The sequence below is a fragment of the Falco peregrinus genome, chromosome 5 (assembly GCF_023634155.1).
Source record: "Falco peregrinus isolate bFalPer1 chromosome 5, bFalPer1.pri, whole genome shotgun sequence".
Taxonomy (NCBI): domain Eukaryota; kingdom Metazoa; phylum Chordata; class Aves; order Falconiformes; family Falconidae; genus Falco; species Falco peregrinus.
Genome location: NC_073725.1, coordinates 6,985,685 through 7,007,132, shown reverse-complemented (window position 1 = coordinate 7,007,132; position 21,448 = coordinate 6,985,685). Strand labels below are relative to the sequence as shown.

Below are 21,448 nucleotides of genomic sequence, written 5' to 3'. Positions count from 1 at the left end.
CTGTAACTTTCTCTCTGTGTTTCTCAAACTACAATGCTTAAAGTGACATGGGTGTTTTTAAAGAGCATTCCTTACCTAAACTAGAGGACAGGGGTAACTGCTAAATGAAACTCCCTAAAATGAAGACACTGGAAAATATATCTTTTTTATTTTGTTTCTCATCACAAGTATGCTAACTGGAGAAGTATTTTTGTGGGGTTTTTGTGTACAGCCCACCAGTCCCTTGTTAGGGTGGATCTTTGATGTAAGAGAGAAAAACATTGTTTGTATGGAAGTGTCAATTCTCTGGCAGCCTGGGGTTCTAACTGTAACGTGTTAAAACTTTTTACGTTCTGCTTGTATTTTAAATTGTAAGGTATTTGAATGCTAACTAGTCTTGTTCCTCACTGTGGTTCTTTCTAACAGCGATTGCTTTGCTTATAAAATTTTAAGCAGCCTTAAGAATAGTCAGTGAATTCTTCTTCTGTTGGATGAGTGTGCCAGTTTAAAGTACAGTATATGCAAAGTGATGAAAGTTGTGAAAGAGCAAGGGAGACTTTCATGGGATTTATCAATCTATTTCACCTGTCACTGTAATTTTTTCTTAATGTTTAAAGGTATTAGTATGTCAGCAGGTTTGCTAAACCTGTTGCAAAAGTCATCTCGGTTTCCATAGTGTACCTTTTATATTAAAAGGAAAAGCTGGCAGTATCGATAGCCAGGTTCTGCCTTCGGGCCTCTTTGTCTTTCATACCTACTGCTAGAGTATTCGTGTCCCTAAAGAAAAAAAAATCACATATATTTAATTCTGATAAGGTAAAAATGTAGGTGAAGTTACTTCCTTTTTTTAATTATTATTTGATTCATGCATTTTTGGGGGGCGAAAGCTATCTGTTTAGCAAGGCAGTCTCAAGAAATAGGCGCTGGAATGTTTTGCATCTCAACACTGACATTCTCTTACTTTAGCATAGTTCAGGTAAGTTCAGTGATCTACCATGCAAGCTTGGCATTTCAGATAGAATTAGATGAAATTGGAGGTAAATTTTTAGCTAGTGTTTTACATGGAATCATGTCTTAATATATGGAACATGTAACCAGCAGAACCTCAGCTCGTACGGAGTGATGATCCATTTCTCGTCATTGAAGTTGTCCCTTTCTGTAAGGGCTGCATTGACTTTTTTTTGCAATAAGTCTCTATTTGTATCTGTATCTGCAAAACTACTTAATAGTCCTCTGCTGCTATGTCTGGGCTGCATAAAATTATCAAAAAAAATGAGCTTTAAAAAAACCCAACATCACTCCAATTATCTGCATTTCAGTTTATAATTCATTTGTAAGATACTTAATAGTCTAGATTTGAAGTCATACTGCATTTTTTTATTGAGCTTCCATTAATGTGGCGAGAAAGAACTAATGGCTTTGGGAAAAATGTAATCCTCTTGGTTCTTAAAAGACTAAATGCAACTGAAACAGCAAATCAGCTGTCCAGTATACTTCCCAAAAGCAGTCGTGTTGAGGGTTCGTTTTCACTTCCACGTTGCCCATGTTTCCACACCTGTTGTGATGAAATTTTGCTATCTACAAAAATTCTGTTGATTTTGACATTTATGCAAGTTCATCTGTCTTAAAAGAAGTTACTAGCTTTTTCTTTCATTTAATGCCATCTGAAGTTTTACTTTTGGTCACTTAATCAACTTTTCGGTTTTGTTTGGGTTGGGTTGGGTTTTTTTCCCCTGCTATTTAACTTACGAGGCTAGCTAAATTTCCTGATGTGGTCTGTCTTTTGTCGTATTAATGTGCACCACAGCAGTGAGAGGAAGCATTCTCTGACTCCAGAGACTGACATAGCATGGAGGTTTCTTTTATTTCCTAGATTCATCGTTACAGTGATCATTGAGCCTTTCAAGCATTTTATTTAAAAAAAAAAAAAAAAAAAAAGGGGGGGGTGTGTGTGGATTTTGGTTTTTGGTCCTTTTCCAAGCCTTCCTTCATTCATATTCTAGTTTATGTTGGACATCTCCAGTTTTCTGGAAGAAATTTTTCTTGTAAATGCTTATGAAATGACTCATGCCTCAGATGCCTTTCTTCTCTTTTCCAAGTGTAAGACTTCATTCAGTTTATCTTGAGAACTGTCTTTGCACTGACCACATTAATAACCTTCTCGTTTTCCTGTTGGCGCCTTCATGGAAACTCTCAAGCCCCAGAGGAGGGAGCAGCTCTGTTCTGATGGGGGGAGCCCTGGGCTTAAGCCGTGTCCATCACACAGGCTCTGTTTTCTGCTGTCCAAGCAAGCTGCTTCACCTCACTCTGCTTCTATCGCCCCATCCACAAATTAAGATAGTAATTTTGTTGTTGTTGTGTGAAGGTTTATACAGGTACAAGTCCAGATCATGGGGAACATTATATGAGGACTGGGTAACGAGATTTCAGTGGAGCCTGTGTATTTACCAACATCTTCAAAGAAAATTTGAAGTATTTATACCTGTTGTTGCCCTGGAATATGAATGATCACTTTGCAGTTAAGGGACTAAAAATATAATTTGTTCTTATAATTCTAAAATAATATAGACAAAAATAAAGTGGTGGAGGACGCAGATGTCAGTCTTTCATGGTGCAAGCAGTTACTTCATCTTGCTACATCTAAGGCAGGAATAAAACTGTGATTTCATTCCTACTTAGGAAAGCCAGGAGCTTAAGACCTACGATTGCATATTAGTATAAACACTGGTTTTATAGAACTTTTAACAGAAGCAAGTAATCTGTTTAATCTTTACATTGACCTTTAATTTTTTTTATGATGAACTGGGATGTTCCAGAAGGAACATAAGTATGAGTATTCAGGATCTTAGCAAGAAGCCTTTAAAAAAAAATGGGGGGGGGGGGGGGGGGGGGCAGCCTAAAGAGAGCGGGTGACTGCTTGTTTTTCTTCTTTGAACTTTTATCAAGTCACATTACTGAAAGAAATGATGTTGAATATGGCCAGCTATTTTGTGTGCTACCTTACCTTCGTACGGTCTCCAGCAACTGTAGATATTAAACTGTGTGCATTTGAGTATCAGTTCTGAGCCTTCTGTTCTGCCTTACGTGCCGGAGATGCAGACTTCATCCAAGTGTAGCAAGCTGTGGCCCTTGCTTCTGAACCCTCTCAAAATGTATCTCTTCTGCAGACTGTCACTGTTAACTCTGAGCTGTTTAAGTGCTGTGATACCTTACTAACAATGAAAACATCTGCTGCGCTGCACTTCTGTACGGCCCTATCGCATGGTCAGCTGGTGCGTTTTGTGCTTGAATTATCTGTTTCCTTGGATTGTATGCCTCTCTGAGCAGGGACTGTTGTCTTACTCTGTTCCAAGCATCAAGCACAAGGTCTGTCCTGAGCAAGTAATAGTTCAACCGCAAGATCGTCCCCTGCTTGCTGTTTTCTTAATTTCTAGCTGCGATTATTTTCTTTAGTGTGCCTACTTGTTTAAAACTTCCGTGCAATTGTACAACACAATAATTACTCTGGAGCTGTATCCGAAAACCTGACCTGCATCTGCTTCTACAGTAGAGATGATTCCTTTGTAGTTGAAACACTTGCTGGTAGAACAGGCATTGCCTCATTTTCCATGCCTTTCCAAGGTCTGGGTAGAAATCCATCGTGCAGTTTGCTTTAAAGCCATCTATTATTTAAAATTCCTTGTGTGCTTTTTTCCTGGATGTTGCATACCTTCAAGTCGTGGACTGGGGGTGGTGCAGGACTTCCTATTGAGTCTTCCTATTGAGCTCGCTGTGGGCGGCATATCTGTTGCGTGCAGTGAGAGATACCGCAAGGGTGCTGCACGGGGATCCGGCCACCCGCCTCTGCGTGGAGCCAGGGTGAGGGAACTTCCTTTGGTCTTGGCGGTAGAATTAGCTCGATCTGTAGTTGTACTTGGGTGACTGCCCTGCCTCTAGAGCTGCTGCTGTCACCACCAATTGCAGCGCCTCGGTGTCGTCAGGATACCCTGAGGCCTGTGCCAGAACTTCTCCTCGGGTGCTTTCCTGAACAATTAAGTCTTAAAGCGTGAGACAGGAGTAAAGCGCAGGTCTCCACTCAGGAGAATTTGAAGCATTTTTCTTGACACATAATGAGTAGAGGCAAGTATGTAGAGAAGGGGAAAGTGGCGAAAGCCGAAATGTTGGAGGACAGTTAGAGCCCCAGTTACCCAGAAGAAATTTCACAGCTACCTGACTTGATTGAGCCCAAGGCCTCCTGCATCTGGGAGCTGCAACAGTAGCATTGCCTGGCAGAAGGAGTTTGGCCGGACCAGTCGATAACCAAGAGGTGTAGTTTCTCTCTGCAAGTCCTAGCCCACTAATCCAGCTGGCATTTCCTCAAATTTCTGTGGATTTCTTGATATCCCTCAAATCAAAGTTAGATGTTGGCTTTATCATTTATATTGCTGTATACTGCAATGAAGTATAGGTTCATGGGAATTGTATACTCTGCCTTTTCAATTAACTGGCACTTATGCTTTAGCCAGCTTGTTGCTGAGATAGGACAGTCTTATTAAAAGAACTGTCTGTGATGAACAGCTATGTGGAAGCTTCTGGATGAAGAAATATTTAATGTGTTGAGCTGTAGTTTCTGCAGTGGCTCTCTAGTGAATGCCTTCACCCATCGCTGTTGGCTGGCATTAGTTGTCTGTTCTCAGCCGGGTGACTTCCTCACCATTTTCAAATCCAGGCTTTCTCACTGGCCTGGAGTGTCTGACTGTGCTTAACAAAACACATCTCTGTTCCAAAGCCCACTAACTTCTGGGTTGGTTTTGTAACCAAAAGTTTAAAAATTCTAATTGATAATGCATTTTTTTTTTGGGGGGGGGGGGGGGGGTAAAGAGTGCAGAGCTAAGCAATATAAAATACTTCTGCAGCTGAAAGATTACATGCTCTTGGAGGTATTTTTACATTGCCTTTATTTTAAATGAAGGCTTTGTTTTTTCTTGACTTTCTAGGTTACACACCAGCTTTGGCCTGCGCGCCCAATAAGGATGTGGCCGATTGCCTAGCTCTCATTCTGGCCACAATGATGCCTGTTTCATCGAGCAGCACGTTACCTTCCCTTACATTCAATGCCATTAATCATTACACCAACACCTCAAAAACTGTCACCTTCGACTCTTTGCCAATCATGAGGAGCGAACATAGCTCCTACTGTACTTTCAACAACATTGGCAGGGAAGGTGGGTACCCATACACAGAAGACGACGAGCTCAATGACTCAGATTCTGAGACCTATTAGAAGCTACGTTTTGTAGGTCTGAAGAGTGAACCCTCATGCTGGAAGGTCAGACTTGTGCTATCACAAAGCTAGCAGTGTTTGAATGCCAAAAGAGGACAGACCTTTGAGAAGATGTTTGTTGTTTTTCTTTTTTTATTGTGTTTGCATATAAAAAAAATCTGTGAGACTCTAGGAAGATTTTTAAAAGCATATTTTGCAGAAGAAGCATAAATTCTTGACTAAGTACTTGGAATCCGTGGCAAAAAATAAAAATAAAAAATAAAGAATGTCAAAACTGTTTTATTTAACTGTACCTACCATTCTGTTTCTGGTGCCAGAAGTAATTTCTGCAGACTGGGCACCCTACTTGATGTAAATGGACAGCACTATCGTACAACACAAAGGATGCTAGATTTAAATATTATCAATAAAACTAAAACCATTTTGAAGGCAATAAATGAGTTTGGTACAGTAGGCATTGTTTGTGCTGCAAATTGCCAAAGGACCAAATAACTTAAAGAATTATTTTTTTTTTTTAATTAAGTTTTTGCGAAAACTGGAATAGGTTATTTGAGAAGTTGTTTCAACCAAACCTTAATCACTTCTGAAAAGAAGCTTAGATTTGGGTTTAAATGTTGGGGGGGGGTCTAATTATTTTTTTTTAATCATCTGAAAGCCTTCCAACACTATTACATGTACCATGAAAGAAAGCAGATGTACTTTTAAGTTTTTGGTTTCTCTTTCTTTTAGGTGAAATGAAAATTAACTTGTCATACTTTTGTAATACTGAAATTAAACCAGCTAACAAGGTGAAGTCAGGGTGAAAAATGTACAGTGTAATAAACAAGGGAAGGGGTGGGAGATGTGGGAGGGAAGCAGTAATTGTTGCACAGCTTTAGGTTTTTTTAACTTTGGGTTTTGGATTGAGATTTTTTTTTTTTTAATTTAAAAATACACCAGGAACTCGGAAACTACGAAACTGCATAAAAAATTGAAATGAAATGTCTTGATAACCCTGTTGTGGCTGAGAGTTCTTTTCAATAATTTGTCCACTTCCTTACATTGTATATCCCTACCACTTTTTCTTTTTTAAATCCTGGCATTACAAGGGGCAGGGGGAGGTGAATTTAAAAGTATATTTCCCTATTAGAGAAATAAAGTACAGTGTCTGGTCTGTGGGAAGAGCTGTGTATCTTTGTTGTGCTCCATTTAGAAAATAAACAGCAGAAGCAGGTCCCTGTAATGTAGTTCAGACTTGCCCGAATATTTTTTTTTTAATTTATAACAGACTACTGTGTTTTTTAATTGCCTGAAGAATGAAAAACTGACATAAGTAAGCTGAAGTTTTGTCTGTTAAATATGAATATTTACTTTATTTGGCTCTGCTTTAACTATAACTGTTACTTTTCAAGTGAATTTGTTCATGTACATGCAAGGAATCCTTGCGTGTCCTGATAAAGTACAAATAAATTACTACAAACTGATTCCAATTTCCTTTTTATCCTTTTTGTATTGTGAACTGGAATCTTTATGATATTGTAAATTATCAGCTGGTTTTCTGAACATAGTGTGGAAACACGGGACAATATTTTGATCTATTTGATAATTTTGTGGGTTTTTTGAAGAATTAATGAGCATGTACATAGAAATAGTGACTGCTTGAATACTGTATTTACCTGCACTCTTTCAGTACTTCAAGATTCCTGTATATTTTACGGACTATAATAAAACCCAAATGTGAGTTCTACTAATGAATAATTTATTTGTATCTACTAAGCATTAATGACGACGTTTCTTTGGTTGAACATTTATAAAATCTACTTCACAAAGGCTTTACCAGCATTTTAATTCTAAAGTGAAGGGTGAGCTATTTAAAGTAATTCTAAAAGTTAAATGACTTCATTATTCCTTTAGGCTTCCATTCAAGTGTTACTTTCTTAACCATTTGTGCCTGTGTTTGTTGTTTATATAAGCCATGTGTTTGTGAGCAGAATTAGATGATTTTAGGGCGATGGTGATCTCTGTACTCTCTTGCTTCTACATCTTGCAAGTATGGGGCTGGCTGGGAGTGATGTACGTGCCACCGCCGAGCATGGAGGCAGCACTAAAAAGATGCATATTGGCCTGTTGGGAGATGCACTGCATCTATTTAAATAAAAAGGTTGAAGCAGCACGGACCAATTTTTCCTCGTACGCTTGTGGAAAAGCTGAATCAGAATGCCAGGTAGCATGCCTGTTATTTAAAAGGTAATTGCATATTTCTCTTAAGGAAATTGTGCAATTTTTGTTGATTCAGAGGAACCATGAGAAGATAGTATTTTTTTTTATATACTATTAATACCATCTGTGCTAAATTGTATTTTACTTCAAGATGGCCTGTTAGTGTGTGGTGTCTGTAGCCATGGGGCAGTTAATAGGAAGGGACACTCTGATCTTCATTGGAGAAATCAGCAGGGCAGCAGGGACTGAGCTGTTCATGTCCACCGTGCGCCTGGATGATGGAGGAGAAAAAGCTCAGAAGGCGCTGGTTCAACAGTTACGAGATGTAGACATGGAATACAGGCACGTGCAGGAAAAGGTGCTGTGGAACACCTTTGTTTCCTTCAGTCAGTCAGAAATTGTGCCTCTCCTCCATTTCATTACTACTCGACTCTTGAGGAAGAAGACTTTTTTGCTGCATTAAATGGCATTACTTTTAAGTTTTGTGAATTTTTTGGACCTAAAGATCTGTCGTCTTTTACTACAAATTAAGTCCATTTAGGAATTCAGATTACATGATTTGTGTATTTCATCTGTCTCATCATTAGAATTTGGTGAGCCTGTAGATTACAATTTGCCTGTATTTGGTTGTTCCTATTTAAAAACAACAAATCCCCAAAAAAAACTCCTTACTACCTGGCAGTATGGGTAGGACGGTAATTATGCCTCGTAAGTGATAATTGGGACTATTGTTAGAATATGGTCTTATTCCAAAAATGGAACGTGATTTGTTTCAAGAACATGCTACTGTAGTCAGGGACCACTTAATGAGCAGTCAAAGAACAGAAGGTTCCTTGTTTCTTTAAGACAAATAATCCTGTGTGGGGCTGATGGGGTTTTTTTATTAAAAAAAAACAAAAACAAAAACAACCAAAACCCAAAACTGTTCATACCTGAGTGTAGGCCTGTTCATTTCCAGAAAATGGTATTAGAACTTCCATCTTTCTAAAAGAAATCCTCTTCTTTTTGTACAGAGCACGGTTATTGTTACAACCTTCACCCAAACAGCCTCTTGGCTTTTCACCGAGAGAGGTGAGCCTTGGCTGGACCACGGAAGCAGTATACTGAAATAAAAGAAACCCTTTTTATTCAGGGAGGGGGTGTGGGGGGTTGTTTAACGGAATGTTCAGGAATGAGGACAATCAGCTCTGCTCAGCTTTCTGTGTACTCTGACTTCTGGGATGTTTTCTGGGATGTTGTATTTCTCAGTTCTGAGGATAAGCGTTCTGCAGAAGATGCCAAGTTAGTATTTACCTCCTCGGCTGAACTGTTAAGAGTGTAGCGTGGTAGCACGGATGCTGTTAAAATGAAGAAATCGGTGCCCCCAGCCCCAGAGTGACCCTACTGCAATCAGAGATTTTTATTGTAATTCCTCACAATATCTCAACTTCTGTGTCTCGTGCTTTGTATTTATCTCCAAAATAATCATCTAAATGTATCTGGAACAATCAGAGCTAGAAATATGCACTTTTTAAACTTGGATCTTGGTTCTGGTTGGTTTTTGTATTTTTCTTCTTCTTCTTGTATATTTTCTTCTTTAAAACTCTGACTTATCTACCAGGCTAAAGAATAATTTTTTTGTTTATTAAAAAAATTAGTAATTAAAAATTAATTACTTCAAAGCTTTGCTCCTTTTAACATCTACGCAAAGGGCACTAAAGATCCCAAATGTTACAGAAGATGACTGAAAAGGAGAATGAGATAATGTTTACAGATTCTTCAACTTGGTAATTCTGGTTTTGAGAGGAATTAGCCTTCCTGTCTCGCGCAGAGATTATGTCCATTTAAAGGCAACAACTACTGTAGTAATAGAGTGTAACATACTGTAGTTTTTTTTAAAAAAAAGCGAATGTTCATTAAATCCACTTGGTTGGAGATAACACAAGTAGAGCGTTCTGCTAGCTCAGCTTCTTTATTGCAACAAGAAAAAGTTTATGGTGACCTTTCATGCTGTAACTGGGAGAGGCGACAGTGAATACCATATAACGGACAGTTTGGCATATACTGGTGAGAAGTTTTTTCATGTGCGTAATCATGGAACATTTTTAACAGTGATAGCTGTGTCCAGGCAGCCCATCCTCCTTAATTCCATGTTTGGATCAGTGGGGTTCACAACTTAAAAACTGAAACCTAAATATAAACAGGGTGAGCATTTGTGGAAACAGCAGTTCTGGAGGACATGCTCTTTGGCTCAGTGTGCTGCAGGGTGGGTGAGGGAGCTCCATGGGCTTCCTGGGCTGCAGCTGCAGGAGCAGCAGGAGGAGCTGGCAGGAGCACCCTCCTCATCTCTCACCGCTTTGCTCTGTGCTGATGGTACATAACCATTTTCCAAAAGAAATAAAGAAACGCCATCATACTTTTGGTTAAAAAGCAGTGATTACTGATAGCAATAATTCCTGATAATCCCGTCCTGGTTGCAATCAAACTAATAACCTTGGAGAGAAGAGCCTTTATAATCGCTTAATAAGTAGTTTAAACTTTTAACGCCACTTCTGTAGGCCTGGATTTAAACTCAGCAAAATCCATTTTAATATCAGGAAAAAGTAAGTATCTGAATTCTTGAAGTTGGTCCACCAAATTCATATAAATCTTTAAATCCAAGATCAGTAACTATTGCCTCTTGTAGTAATCTCTCAACAACTTTCCATTGACTTCCTTATAAATAATCCTTTAATATCCTGCAGAAGCTGACGGGACAGTGGGAGAAGAATTCTTAGAGATGAGGATGAAAAGGCTTTTTTTATAAACCTGTAGCTGTGACTCTAATTTGGGCAAGGTAAGAATTTATAAAACACAGGTCTCCTTTACAGACTAAAACCTGAGGTGTTAAACGTGAAGAGATGCAGCGCAGGCCTCTCGGCTGGTAGGTTTTTAGTTTTTCTGGAGTCCTTTTCTCACTATAATAACCTGTGTGTTTTGAAGAAAACATGTTAAGTGCAAAGGAACCACTGTGTATTAATTTGAAATTGCAAAAAAACTGGTTATTCTTAAGAAAACATCCTATTGTTATGTTTATAATCTATAAGCCTTATCACAGAAGAAGCCTTATCACGTATCCTCTCGTACCTGCGGAGAGAAAAGCTGTCTGAAATGGCAGACTTGGAAAGCGTGTTTCTTTCAGTTGTTCAGCGATCTGGAGCCCAGGAAATTTGCAAGTGTGTTTTGGTTTCCCTGAGGGAAAAAGTTAACAGACCTGACTAAAATTTTCAAGCTGTGGGCTGTTGCCCGTCTCTACAATTTACCTTGCAACTGAACGTTCCCGACAGGAAGAAGGTGACTGTCCCTACTTGTGGGCCTCAAAGATCTCTTATAACTCTATCCAACCCGGTGTCCCAGTCTCCTTAGCACTGTTACTTACCTTCAGGTAAAGCAGTATGTAAATTGTCCCTGCTTCCCTGGTGCTGGGTGCTACTTTACATTAGGATAAACTGAGCTCCCTCCATTCCATGCTGTTTTACCGATTTTCAAGCCGAGGCTGGGAGAGGAATCTTGGCAGTATTTCACCATGTAGCTGTAAACATAGTTGAATACCATGGAACCTAAAGAGCCTTTCAAGCTGTCTTAATATTGTTACTGCCACTATTTAAAAGAGGAGAAAAGCACCGTACATTCTCTTTTTTTCATTAAAAGTGCAATGGAAGCAACCAGAAATTTTGCTATTCATATTCACAACAGAACAGAACAAACCCCCACTTCCTGCTCACAAATGAGACGTGCCGGTTTTGAGAAGTGCAGGTTTTCTTCTCATCGCACCTGGCAGCTGGCTTGGTTCAGAAATCTTAAGACACCGAGGTCTTAGATATTCAAAGATCAGATCCGATACCTTAAACAGGTTTAAAGCAAAATCTAAGGATTCACATCCTATCCTATCATACATATATTTTCTATCCCTTGCCAAACTTAATTATTCAAGCTGTCTGAAGATTTTTCTTAAAATCCCCCATGCAGACGGGTAAGGCCAGAAGGGCGTGCTTTCCGGTGGTTTAGAATACCCAAAGTTAGAACGGCTCTGTGGAATACACTTTGCGAGTATCTCACAGATAATTCTTTTGGGGTTTTTTATTAACCCCAGCAAATACATTTATTTAAGTATTTTAAATATTATATACAGCTAGTTAAGTCTTTAGCCTAATTTATTGTGCTAATAAGTCTGCTTTAGAACTAAATCTAAAACAGTATTTAGTGCAAGAGGATGTACGTTTTCCAGCCTACAAAGTGCAGGCAGGGGAAACGTCCTGAGACGTGAAACTCTCCAGCCATTCACAGTTCTTTTCTTCTAGACCTGGTTGTATGGTACTAGAACCAGAAGCACAAATAAGCACCAAAAATGCTTTTTTTCTGTTCTACCCGGTATGTTCTGGAATTCGTGCAGCGTTCAGCAAGAACAGTGCTATGGATGCCAAAGAATTAATGATTTTTAATAAACCCTGCAGTGGGATGGCCTACTTTTACAGCAGCAATTTTATGTTTAATGAGATACAGACATTCCCCTCTCCATAATTCTGTCCAGTATATGCTGCAGGATAAACAAACCTGTTGTGTTGCTGTATCAAAGCCGTGACTAGGTCCTGGCTCACAGTAACATATCTTAGGGAAGGACAATTTGACAAACCCTGGTATCATCACTATTTATACACTCTTAATTTGTGTACGTATTTAAGAAACCTTGAGGTAGAAATTCAGCGATTTCTTGGTTGTTTTGCTTTCTGAAACCAGAAAGGGAGCTCATTCAAAGCAGGAGCTTATTGAGTACCTTTCAGTATGCAGGCTTGTGGCTGCCATAGTGGTGCGAGTTCGAACACGTCTCGGAGTCAACTCAGACCACCAAAACAGACTCACAGCTCTCCCGTTACTGCTCTGCTCCTCTTGGCCTGACTAACAGACTAAGCAACCGGAATGCAAGGACTCGCCAAAGGAATGGTTGTGTTTATTCCGTTATTCAACAGCTATTACGTAGATGAAGTTGTAACAGCCAGTAAGACCACACAAAATCATAAATTATCCTCTCTGAATTTAACTCCAAATATCTATCCTTTGAATGTTCTCTTCCCAGCTATCCACTGCATAGAACAGTTTGTCACCGCAGTACAACAGAGCACTTAATCTAGTTACTGCTCTGGAAAGAGTGCTGTGTTTTACTCATTTAGCAGCAGGAACCTGCTATCTGGCACACAAAGTATTTACGTAAAAACCTTGCTGTCCCACAATTCGTTATGTGCTTTTCAGAGCTCTTGTTGAATGAATTTATGAACAATGCATAAGATGCCTTAAAGTCAAAACAGTCTTGAAATGACCTCTCTTCTAAACGGGGAAAGTAAAAGTACTTAAACACTACATAACACAGTCACTGAAATCCATTGCCAACGTCTTCTTTAAACACAATTCCTTACACTGGAAACTGTCTTAACACAGTCTAGGTTTTCACAATCATTTGATACCCTCTTCCTCAGGCTAGCTGTTCCATGGATGTTCACAACTGCAACATTCAGTTACTGTTAAAAGTATATGAGAAAACTCACAGAGATTTCCAACAGGATTACAGACAACCACGTGGCCAGTAAATGGTAATGATTTCAGCTGGGAGTTTTTTACTCTAAGAAAGAAAAATTAAAAAAAAAAATCTTAGCACCCTAACCAGAAATCAGAACCTCACAATATACAAGCTATATGAATATATATATATATATATATATATGTATTTTCATGCATGTCACGCATGGTATGTGTGTCTGCATTCCCTTTCCTACTTTTCTTGCTTTTGCAATGCTTTTCCATTCATTTCCATATTCCTAGCCAGGACCCCAGAAAACCAAATGATAAAAATAAAAGGAACAAATTCCATTGAAATGAGAAATGTTATTTCCCCAATAAAAACATCTCAAGACATTACAACAAGCCTTTATCTTTGCAAGGCAGATCTTTTACTTCTGGTAGGACATAAGCTATCAAGGTACTGGTAGCTGTATTTACGGCCTCTTAGGTTAAGTGCTTCGCTTACCATTTCAAATGTGGAAATTAATCAGTCGGGTAACAAACACTTGAAGCTCTAGGAAGTACATATGTTCAACAACTTATGTTCAGATACATGCTCTGAACATACGGGCAGTTGTCTTCTGATTCAGTCAAATATCTGTGCTAGTCCTTTTCATACCATCGTCCATACAGAGCAGCTGTCAGTAGGCCAGAAGATGTTCTATTTTTGCTTATGAAATAGTAGTTGTTTTTCCAGCCCATGTGATCAGCAAAGTCCAAGGTAATACCAGATGTCAACAGTAAAGGGAAGATATAAGGGGTACTCATATTTCCCCATAGCTGGAAATCTATCAGAGCAGTGGCATCTGTAACCTCCTGCCCACAAGTGTTAAAGCTGAGACCACCACACTTCACTAATGCACAGGCCTGGACATAGTACGTGCCGTGCACTGTATGGAGCCCATCAAAAACTCCCAGAGCATATAATTCATCAGTTAAAACATCTCTCCGATAAGTTAAGTAACAACAAAGGGTATTGGCACAAACGTGGAGTTTTCCTTTTTGTCCCCATACAGGAACAAAAGTAAAGTTGTCGTACATCATTTCTGCATAAAATATGGGAGGTAACAGTTCATTTCCCTCTTCTGATGCTCTACCAGGGGTGTCTTCTCTCTCCTTAAAGCAAACTTGATCATCCAGCGAGATGCTCGTAAAAGGCTTGCACGAGTGATGCAAGTTCTCTCCGAATCTTTCATTACTCTCCAAATTGGTTTCGTAATCTGTGGTAATCACAGGAATTTCTGCTACGATAAGCTTGCCACCGTAACTTTCCATGTTGTGGTAGATGAATGATTTGACTGGAGTGTATATGCCGCTCCCTGTCATGCCCAAGGTAGGGTGGTGGATATTAGCTGCTAAAACATTAACATTGAAAGCTGTTGCAAAAGCTTGTTGAAATTCTACAGCAGACAGGAGCGGGAGCTGGTTCATCCAGGCAGTTGGATATACAACTTGTTTCAAATTGTACTGTCTGATGAGGTTCACTGCGGGCTCAAAGAAGAGTATATCAAAGCAAGTGAACATACCAAACTTGCCAGCAAAAGGCGTATCAAAGAATTTATAGTCAGGCTCTGGAGGGGTATCAAAAGCATATTCAAAATACAGATTGTGTTTGCGATATGTGGCGACCAGCATACCGTCATCGCTGAACGCCACGTTGGTATTGAACTGGTATCTTCCATCAGGTGGACAGCGAGGATCAGCGTGGTCACAGGGTTCCTTAGTTCCCAGGTTTGCTACAAGGAATATCTTGTTCTTCAGTGCCATGCAGCTCAGACGCTGGAGAACCTGGAGAACAGTATGGGGAAACGTAAGCACTCCAGAATACGGAGGAATAAGTTTTACTTAAGCAGTCATGACTTATTTAATACTTTTCAAATTATTTTCATATTTGACTATATCTGTAAAATGTAAAAGTACTAAGATTTTGTGACGACAGCTACTGGAACCAGTAGCTTTCTTGACTGAAAAGTATTTCAGATATTAATTTTAAAACAGCACTGAAAAAATTTATCTGGGTTGTACTTCCTAGGAAGTAAATAAAGAAATCTATTTCAAGGCCGTTAATTTTCAGAAACTTCTGACTGTTGCAGGAGTACCAGTGGCTTTAAAACACCATAGGTCACCTGAAAGCTTTGACAAGGCAGTGTAACTGATCTGTGTGTGCCTTTAGAACAGCAAATATCTAATAATAATCATTTGCACCTGCAGTGTCTTGTTTCTACAACGAGATGTTTTTACTCTGAATTTTTTACAAAAAGTGATTACTAGCTGCATCTTAAGAGAAGCAGAATGTAAATGGATACACTTTGCATAGTTATGGAAAAGAAATAAAAAAATACAAAATTAAATACACGCTACAACACTACAGTATTACTGGGATGTTTCATCCATGCAGCAGAGATCTGTACCAAAGACTTTCAGTACTGCAGTCTCCAAATAGGATCTGAACAGCAAACTAAGTTCTTGCTCACTTGCCCATGATAACAGCTAGTAAAGACTCATAGGCAGGAGGAGGTCACTGTTTACAACGGCGATTCATGTTTGCACACAAATTCTGCTTAGTAGGCACACGCATGATTACTTTCATTATATCGACCACGGTAACATGAAGAAGAATAAATAGTTTGTATTAATAAGCATGGTTATTTTCACTTTGGGTTCAGAACCATCTATGAAAATACTATTTTTTGTAACCTGCAGATCACATCTTCTGTAATCACACTTGGTCTACGCTAAGTTGCGACTTCTATTACATTCTAGCAATTCAAGTCCCGTTACTTGTGCTAATCATCTTACACACAATCACTGAGTCACAATGTTCTGCTGTCATTAAAACTGAGTAACGACAATGCATCAGAAGTGAAGATACTGCTATGTTGTTTTATATAAACCAATGTTGTTCAAAATAAAATCATACACAATGTATCTTATTAGAGAATAATTACCATTTCACAGGTTGAGGAGCTGACAAATCCAGATGGCTCGTAAATAAGCTAATCTTCTTGCACGTTTGTATCTAAAGCCCTCCTCTGTCAAGAATGATACTAGCATAAACTGAGAGTCCATGAAAACAGACTCTGGTACTAGGAGCTGTTAAACTTCTTGCTTACTTCCCTAAGCAATACGACTAGAGCTAGTTTCCCACTTGGAGCACAAATCTAGCATTCAGTTATTCCACCTCTCTGCAGAAATCACTCCCACATTTACCTCTGTGTCATTGAACAAATAAGGCTCTCTGCACGGATTCCACTTCACAGACTGTGAATGCAGAACAAAATCTAAATAAGGATAAATGGAGCTTCTGGTGAAGTTGAAGCCATGGATTCCATCTTCAGGAAAAACAATGATCTGTGCCCCCTGTATGTAAAAGACAGATATGTTTTGTAGGCAAAGAAAAAACAATCTAAATCCAAAAAAATAGTAAAAAAAAAAAAGAATCTCATGGGTAAAAAGCACTTAAGGATAACCCAAGCATAGTTTGACAAGAATGTAGTTAGAAAGTATCTTTTCTTTGACTTCATAGTAGGTGTAACTATGCATAAAAAAAGAAAAAACTTATTTAACCTGACACATACCTTTACCTTGAAAAATAACCTATCTGACATTATTTTAAGGGTGTGCAAGTAAGAGCATACTTCCAAATCCTTGCCAAAAGTATTCTCCATTCATATGAGTCATGAGAATGACATCATTCAGGTTAAAGACTGATGATGTTAAAATCTGTCTTAATTTTTTTCAGAATTGTCCTATTTGCAGATTAACTTTGTCAAAGGTGCTGTACCTCTGTCAAAGGTGCAGCATCACTTAGTCAAGGCTATGCACCTCGATTAGGTATATAGGGCTGGATACAGTACTGGGAATATTGATTTCGGAAAACAGCTTGACTCTGGAAGCAATGCAGATTCTGGTAGAAATGTAGCCATGCCAGAGCTAGGCTGGCTCTACCTGTAGTTGAGGGAGATCTGAACTGTTCCTAAAAATAGGGTGGATTCCTCTTAAATCAGACACACAGTCACAAATTCCTGTGACTTTTCAGAAGTCAGTTAGAACTATCTGTGCTACAGCTTTGGGATAATTTCTGTGTCTTGGATGCAGTAGTGCACAAAAATGGCTATTATGCTTATGGACGTCTCAAAAAAATTTGTGTGTGTGTTTTCAGATTATATAAAATTTATATAAAAATATAAAAAGATATTAAAACGGTAATCCTTCTGTTCCAGAACAACAGATCTGTGAAACTTGAAAGTCAATTCTTCTCTCCACAACAACAGTAATGCCTTCCTCCTCTGACTAGAACCAGCTTTGGGTTTTCTTGGGGAGGTAAGGAAAGGAGGCTGTGCATAAGAACAGCCAGAAATACTAGTCTCTCTCCTCTATTATAAATAAAATATATTTAGACTGAGAACCATTCCATGGAGGGTAGGAGAAAGGAATGGAAAACTTTACTTCCACAAAGCTGTTAATGGTGGAACATTCGTTTCCAAAGTATTTAACTTCCTTAGTTTTTAGAAACATTCAGGAATTTCCATTGAGAGCACTGGAATAAAATCAAACCCAAAGACAGCTGCCTGTAAGACAATCTTTCAATAAAAACATTCCATTTAAGAAAACAGAAAGGAGCTAGGTATTCAGACCAAAATAGAATATTCATTTCCCTATACTAAATAACTATAGGCGTGTTTTTCCAAGCTTGGAATAACTCAAAGTCAGGCGACCTCCTAATTGGCCTGATTTTTTTCAGAGCTGCTGGCAGGTCATAATGTCTGAAAACCCAGACCATAGTTATGTATATAAATATGGCTTTAGTTGCCTGGGAACACAAATGTGAAAGATTATCCTCAAAGAGCACTTACTCTATATATACATGGGACACATGCAACTGCTACTAAGCTGTGGTATACCTGTCTTGCAGCATCTACTACTTGCTGTTCATAGATGTCCAGGTTTCTGCCCATGAGCTCCAGCGCAGACCGTCGATCAACCAGGGCTGCCGGGTTAGGACTCAGTATAGACTCGTGTTCATACACGGCAGCAACATAATGCCCATGCCTCTTAACTCTTCCTGAGACAACTTGATAGCAAAAAATGCAGACGAACAGCTTCCAGCACAGATCCATCATGGTATATGCCATAAATCTAGAACAAAAAAAAAAAAAAACAGACGGGGTGGGGGGAGCTTAAGCAACAAATCATGCCAGGCATTTAAATTTACAATTAAATATGGATGGTAACTGAGACTCTCAGCAGTGTTTGAGCCAAGAATGTTGTTTTTAAATTACTCAACAACCACACCCATATTGTTTCCACACCTTAAATATATCTACCTTAGTGCTTTAAATAACTGTGTCCTGTTTAAAAGCATTTCAGCCTCATATAGTTCAACTGATCCCCTTGCTTAGTCTCCCTTTACAACTAACTTCAGCATTCGTTTATAGATTATTGCACTACAGACATCAAAACACCTTTAGGAAAAGTTACAAGCAGCTTGCAAATGTGCAGTTTCTCCCTCATCTGGCGATGGAGAATGTATTTAAAAACAGCATTACCTAAAATTACTTGGACACAATCTTTAGTAGTCAAGTAGAAATACAACTTATTTTATCAATACAGAAACATAGTTGCCAAAAGAATTAAATACAGAAGTAGTGTCTAATGTATCTATCATGAAAATGCTTCTCCTGATAGATTATGGATTCACTCTATTCCAGCTCCACCCATGCAATTAGTAGACTAATTTGTCTCATCCAGTGTAGCCTTTTTCAACATTTCTAAAAACACTGAGTGCAATTTAGATCTTCATTCCTCCTATACAATGCAGATGGGTAAGGTTGAAAATGCTTTCATAGTAATGACAATTGAGCAAAAATCCATACAAAATGCATAAAATTTGCATTACTGAGCTTTTCTTAAAAAGAAATGAAGAATTGGAGAGAGTGCCCCAGCCTTCCAGACTCGCTAATATGGGCTCCCCATGTAGCCTTATGACTTCCCAAGTTGGAAAAATACTTCTATAGAACAAGGACTCAGTATTAAGAAATATTACAGAAATTCCGTGTTATTCTGAATTATTCTTAGTATGAGAATTCTGTAATTGTCACCACAGTGTTACTAGTATCACTAAGGAATTAAATCAGTATCAGTGAAGTTGAAAGGGCATGCAGGAGAAATGCACTAATGCTACGTATTGACAGCCCACAGTCTTCAAGTTCAGTTACTGATTTTTAAATTGCATTTGCTCTTTGATAACTCTTATCCAAGAAAAAGAAAGTTCCAAAACACTTGTAGCTCTTGAATCACTCTTGAATTTTTGTGACCCACTACTCCCTAATTTTTTTTGCAAAGCAAATACAGACTTAAAGACACGTGCATCAAGAGCCTTCTCTAGTTCCCATTAGGACTCAGCAGGAAGAAAAGATCAGTTTTAAACTAATCCCATTTTTCTTTTTATTCATGTTAAATAGTTTCATACCTAAAAAATAGTTTATGACAAATTAACTTAAAACATCTTTTCTTAATTCCAGAATAAAAAGCAGGTAATAAGAAATCTTCAATATTGCCTTTTTTTTTTTTTTGTCTGAACACCAACTGGTTTAGTATCTAACAATGAACAAACTGAAGTGTGAGGAAAGGTATTCAAAAAGCATTTAGTGCAGTGTCTTAGTTTTAAGTCACTTGTTTGCTTCCCTGAGCTCTACATGCTATTTGCAACCCTGGTTTGATAGCAACACATTCCTGAGTAGGACAGGAGAACCATAACCTTAGTGCCCATGGTAGGCAGAAGACTTGTTTGCTCAACCAGAAGGTTTTAATATGTAATAACACTTGTAAGGGTCTAGGAGTAATTCAGCTATTAGATGCTGCTAAGGTCAACTACTTATTTTCTTGAGCTTTAATTTGCCAATGTGTCCACATATACATGTCTTCAAGGGTAAACTTAAGTTACCTAAGCACAATAAAAACAGAATAAAGCTTTGGCATCTCTGTTAAACAGTTATATTAAACCCCCTCCATTTATATAATCACTTTTGAGAAGTGATGTACACCAAGCTACCCTTGCTATTCTGCATCGTGAGGAAAACACTCTGTACTTACTGGGGGGGTGGGGGGGGGGTGTGATTTGGCAACGCAGTTCAAGAACAGAGGATCCTACCTTGTCCTATGCAGCTCAGCTTTGCACATGAAGTACCAAGGTACACGCGAAGATATAAAGCAGTAGAAGGAGGAGGGAGAGGAGAGGTTGGAAGCCTCTCACAACTAAGGAAGCCACTGAAAATAAACATATTGTGTTGCACTTCCCCCCAAAAACCATCTTTCTATTCCTGTTATCCCTTCAGAACCAAACCACCTATTTAGGACAGGAATAGGTTCTAGTCAGCTGTTCCTCAATAAAGTTGTCAACTAAGATGTAATTAGCGTTCATCATTACTACTGATGGAAAAAGTTTGAGAGTTTCAGATCACTGGATGGAATTGCTGTGTGTCAGAAAAATAGCCTTTTTGCTTTCTAAGCCAAACACACAAACATAATGGGCTTCTACAAAATGTTGCACCTTAGAAACATGCTTGGAGAATTCTCATTTTTCTGCAAGTTTATTTTCTGGTGGTCAGAAACGCTCAAGCACTAACCCAAACCCCTTCCTCATTTAGATACACAAGAGGTTTAGCACTGAATATCCAGCTACACAATCCCATCTGGCTGAACCGGGCCAACTAAAAAAAATAACACCTCTGAGTACCTACCCTTGGTTGTAATCACTGCTAGTCCTACAGACAATGGCCGAGCACTCGGGTGAGTGCTCCCTAATGCCTCTCCCCCATCTAAAGGATTGCCTCTAACAAGGAGAGCTGTGACAAGCCCCAAGGCTGGACCTGGGGATAGTAACCTTTCCAGCCAAAATAAAGATACCATCAGGATTTACTCGACCATTAGGCTGTTGACATTCTAAGTAAATCCCGGCCACATTCTGGGGTTTTTTTCCCCCTCACAGAAAATGCTATAACATCTAATAAATCCTTTCCTTGAAGAAAAGTTAATTGGTTTAGGGTCTACAGAGCTGTCACCTCACCTGAGTCACAACTTTAAAAGAAACTGTCATGAACTTAAATGCTTTATAATTTAATCTCTTTTTCTGTCCCTTTCCTGTGATTTATGTGGTCTTTTGTCTGGCAGATACGGTTCAGTAGGATCATCTCACCCAAATGTAAGTATTTCATAGCAGTATTACTGTCACACAGTCACAGTATTCTAGTTACAGTTCTATACAAAAGGTAAAAAGACTGGTGTTTAAGTTTAGTTGCTGACTGAGACAAATTTTCCCCCAGTCACAGTGCAGACTGTTTTCCTATTCAGCTTTTCAGAACCATCTAACCTCAGTACACTGTGAAGCAAAGCATCCTGTCACTCACTTTTCAACAACTTTGGAAACTTAGAAGT

At 38.8% G+C, this 21,448-nt stretch overlaps 2 protein-coding genes across 7 annotated transcripts in view; one reads left to right on the top strand and one right to left on the bottom strand.

The window, feature by feature from the left end:
• Positions 1-6,968, top strand: part of ANKRD28 (ankyrin repeat domain 28) — a 128,714-nt gene extending 121,746 nt beyond the window's left edge. For 2 of the 3 annotated variants that reach the window (XM_055804436.1, XM_005230664.4), the window contains exon 28: positions 4,956-6,968. In XM_055804436.1, the coding sequence (XP_055660411.1) occupies positions 4,956-5,242 (287 nt within the window). In that variant the 3' untranslated portion in view covers positions 5,243-6,968. The remainder of the gene's footprint in view (positions 1-4,955) is intronic. The other variant, XM_013305363.3, reaches the window with a different exon arrangement.
• Positions 6,969-8,342: 1,374 nt separating this feature from the next.
• BTD (biotinidase) overlaps positions 8,343-21,448 on the bottom strand; it is a 15,479-nt gene continuing 2,373 nt past the window's right edge. For 3 of the 4 annotated variants that reach the window (XM_055803545.1, XM_055803546.1, XM_005230665.4), the window contains exons 2-4: positions 17,917-18,151; positions 16,223-16,372; positions 8,343-14,800 (exon numbers count right to left, since the gene is read on the bottom strand). In XM_055803545.1, coding sequence (XP_055659520.1) covers positions 13,616-14,800; positions 16,223-16,372; positions 17,917-18,147 — 1,566 coding nt within the window. In that variant the 5' untranslated portion in view covers positions 18,148-18,151 and the 3' untranslated portion in view covers positions 8,343-13,615. Of the gene's footprint in view, positions 14,801-16,222; positions 16,373-17,916; positions 18,152-20,165; positions 20,189-21,448 lie in introns of those variants that run through there. The other variant, XM_055803544.1, reaches the window with a different exon arrangement.